This window comes from Chlorella variabilis (assembly GCF_000147415.1).
Source record: "Chlorella variabilis unplaced genomic scaffold CHLNCscaffold_16, whole genome shotgun sequence".
Lineage (NCBI taxonomy): Eukaryota > Viridiplantae > Chlorophyta > Trebouxiophyceae > Chlorellales > Chlorellaceae > Chlorella > Chlorella variabilis.
Window position 1 is genome coordinate 60,823 of NW_005435072.1, and position 2,358 is coordinate 63,180.

Genomic DNA, 2,358 nt, shown 5'->3' on the forward strand with positions numbered 1-2,358 from the left:
TCACCGCCGCTGTAATTGGTACGCGGAGCGCTGGCGGTGCATGCGCCAGGCGGCCTGCAGCCGTACCGCGGCGCGGTCCTGGCGCAGCTGCCGCGCAGCCGCCCGTCCTGCGCGCCCCCGCCACGCGGCCTGGATGGCGACCGCCGCCGCCCGCGCGGCGCGCAGCTGGCGCCGCGCCTCCATGCCCCGCCACGCCGACTGGACCTTGACGGCGGCGGCGCTCAGGCGGCGGCCGCGCGCGCCCTGCAGGCGGGCAGGCGGGCAGACAGTAAGGCTCGCCGCTAAGCGTGCGCGCGTGCACACACACACCACACATACACACACACAATGCTTCACCACTACACATACACATGTGTTTGGTTATACGCCAAACGTGGGTTTCCCCTCCCCCCGCCCCTCCCTCACCTCCAGCTGTGCCAGCTGGCCCGCACGCAGGAACACCCGGCTCCTGCCCAGCTGCCAGCCGTCCAGCTGGCTGGCAAACAGCACGCGGCGGGAGATGTCGGCCACCTGTCGTTGGTGCAGGTGTGGGAGCGGGTGTGGTGGTGTGGTGGTGGTGATGGGGTGGGGTGGGGGGGAGTCAGGTTGGGGAGGAAAGCGTGAATAGATCAGCCGCCGCAGGAGTGAGAAATACACAGACAGGCCACAGGGACGGACCGGAGGCCGGGAGGCACGCATCGCTGACAAGCAGGGCGGGCCAGGGCGGGGCAGGGCGGGGCTGGGCTGGGCTGGGCGGGGGCAAGCAACTCACACACTGCACCCACACGTAAACTGAAATGCAAAAAATGAGACGCACCTGCTCCTCGGTGAGAGCAAACCAGTCGATGAAGCCAGAGGGGGTGAGAGGCAGGGACAGCGCGCCACCGCCGCCCTTGGCGCCAGCCGCGGCCTCCGGCAGCAGCAGGGCGTAGCGCTGGGCAAAGGGCAGGAAGGGCTTGCGGGTGGGGAAGCCTGCGGGGGGGCGTCGAGCGGGCAGGGGCGGCGCAGGGCTGATGGGCACAGGCGGGTCGCCAGCGCTGCGTGGGCAAAACCCCAAAACGGCAGGAGGGGGAAGAGGCCGGCCAGCTGCTCGCCCATGTATCCAGCAGGACAGCTGGCTGCAAGCTGGAGGCGGGCTGCTGGTACCGGTGCCACACACACGCGCTGCGCACGGCCTCCAAAACCCTAAACTTCAGTTCACCCCCTGCCCACGCACCCGCGCACGCGATGCGAACAGCCTCCAGCACCCCTCCCGCCCGCAGCTGCTCCAACACGTACTCGGGCGCCAGGCTGCCGGGGCGGCTCTCGGCGTTGGGCTTGACGCAGCTGCAGGGTGGGCGCGGGTGGGGAGAATAGCAGGGCGGGTGGAAAAGGGCGGCATGTCGGGCCTGGCCCAGGAGGTAATCAGGAGGAGAGACGGGCCAGAAACCACCACCAAGTAAACCGCGCCGGCAGGCGGGAGGGCGGCGGGCGACGGGCAGCAAGGGGTGGCGGCTCGGTGCCGCGGGGCACGCTGAGCGTGTGCCGGCGGCGACGGCGGCAAGCGCAGGCGCAAGCGCAGGCATGGCAACGGCGCGGGCGCGGCGGCGGCGGGCTGGCGGCTGTTTCTTCCTCGCGCACCGGATGTAGTGCGGCTGGCAGCGCCCCAGGGTGCCCATCAGCCCGGCCAGCTGCTTTCGGAAGCGGGCTCCCACGCTTGACAGCATGAAGGCGGAGCGGCGGCCCTGCAGCCAGGGCAGGGGCGCGGCGGGCGGCGGGCATTGGCAGCCAGGCAGGCGGGCGGTGCTGGCAGGGCAAGCGGGATGCCAGGCGGAAGGAGGCAGCGTCGCTCGGAGCCACGCGCCGGCCCCGCAGCGGCCAGCCCAGCCCTCCACAGCCGCCGCCGAACCGCGCCGCGAGGGCGGCGTCCCCAGTACCGCCTATCCCGGCGGCACCGCCCAGCCTCGCCTTGGGGTCCACCCTCTTGGGGCTGGGCAGCTCGCTGCCGGCCGAGGCGGCGATTGAGTCGGCGGCGGCGCCGCCCGCGGCGGCGGCGGCGGCGTCCGCCGCAAACAGCTCCCGGATCATGGGCAGGGAGGAGGATCCCAGCAGGTGGGCGTGCTCAGCCACCACAAAGTCCTGCAAAACAATAAATGGGACGTAGCAGGCGCGTGTGCATGCGTTTGTGCAGGCGAGGCGGAGAGCGGCGGGGGGCTGGCGGCCCGGCTGCGTGCCATCGTCTGGGGAGCATTCCAACTGTTCCAACAGCTACACACGTTCCAGGGGTGGCCCTGCGTGCCCTGCATGTGCTGGCAACACATGCGCGTGCCGCAGGAGCAGGCGTGCGGCGCACGGGCACACAGCGGCTGCCGGTCGGCCGGCGCCCCTCCAGCCCGATCG

General features: G+C 71.7%; 1 protein-coding gene across 1 annotated transcript in view; it reads right to left on the bottom strand.

Annotated features, from left to right (window-relative positions):
* CHLNCDRAFT_25512 (hypothetical protein) overlaps window positions 1-2,358 on the bottom strand; it is a gene marked incomplete at both ends in the record, with an annotated part of 8,271 nt that continues 5,913 nt past the window's right edge. Inside the window, 6 exons of the mRNA XM_005845765.1 lie at window positions 1-243; window positions 406-475; window positions 819-951; window positions 1,196-1,305; window positions 1,600-1,703; window positions 1,939-2,097. Of these exons, the coding sequence (XP_005845827.1) occupies window positions 1-243; window positions 406-475; window positions 819-951; window positions 1,196-1,305; window positions 1,600-1,703; window positions 1,939-2,097 (819 nt within the window). The remainder of the gene's footprint in view (window positions 244-405; window positions 476-818; window positions 952-1,195; window positions 1,306-1,599; window positions 1,704-1,938; window positions 2,098-2,358) is intronic.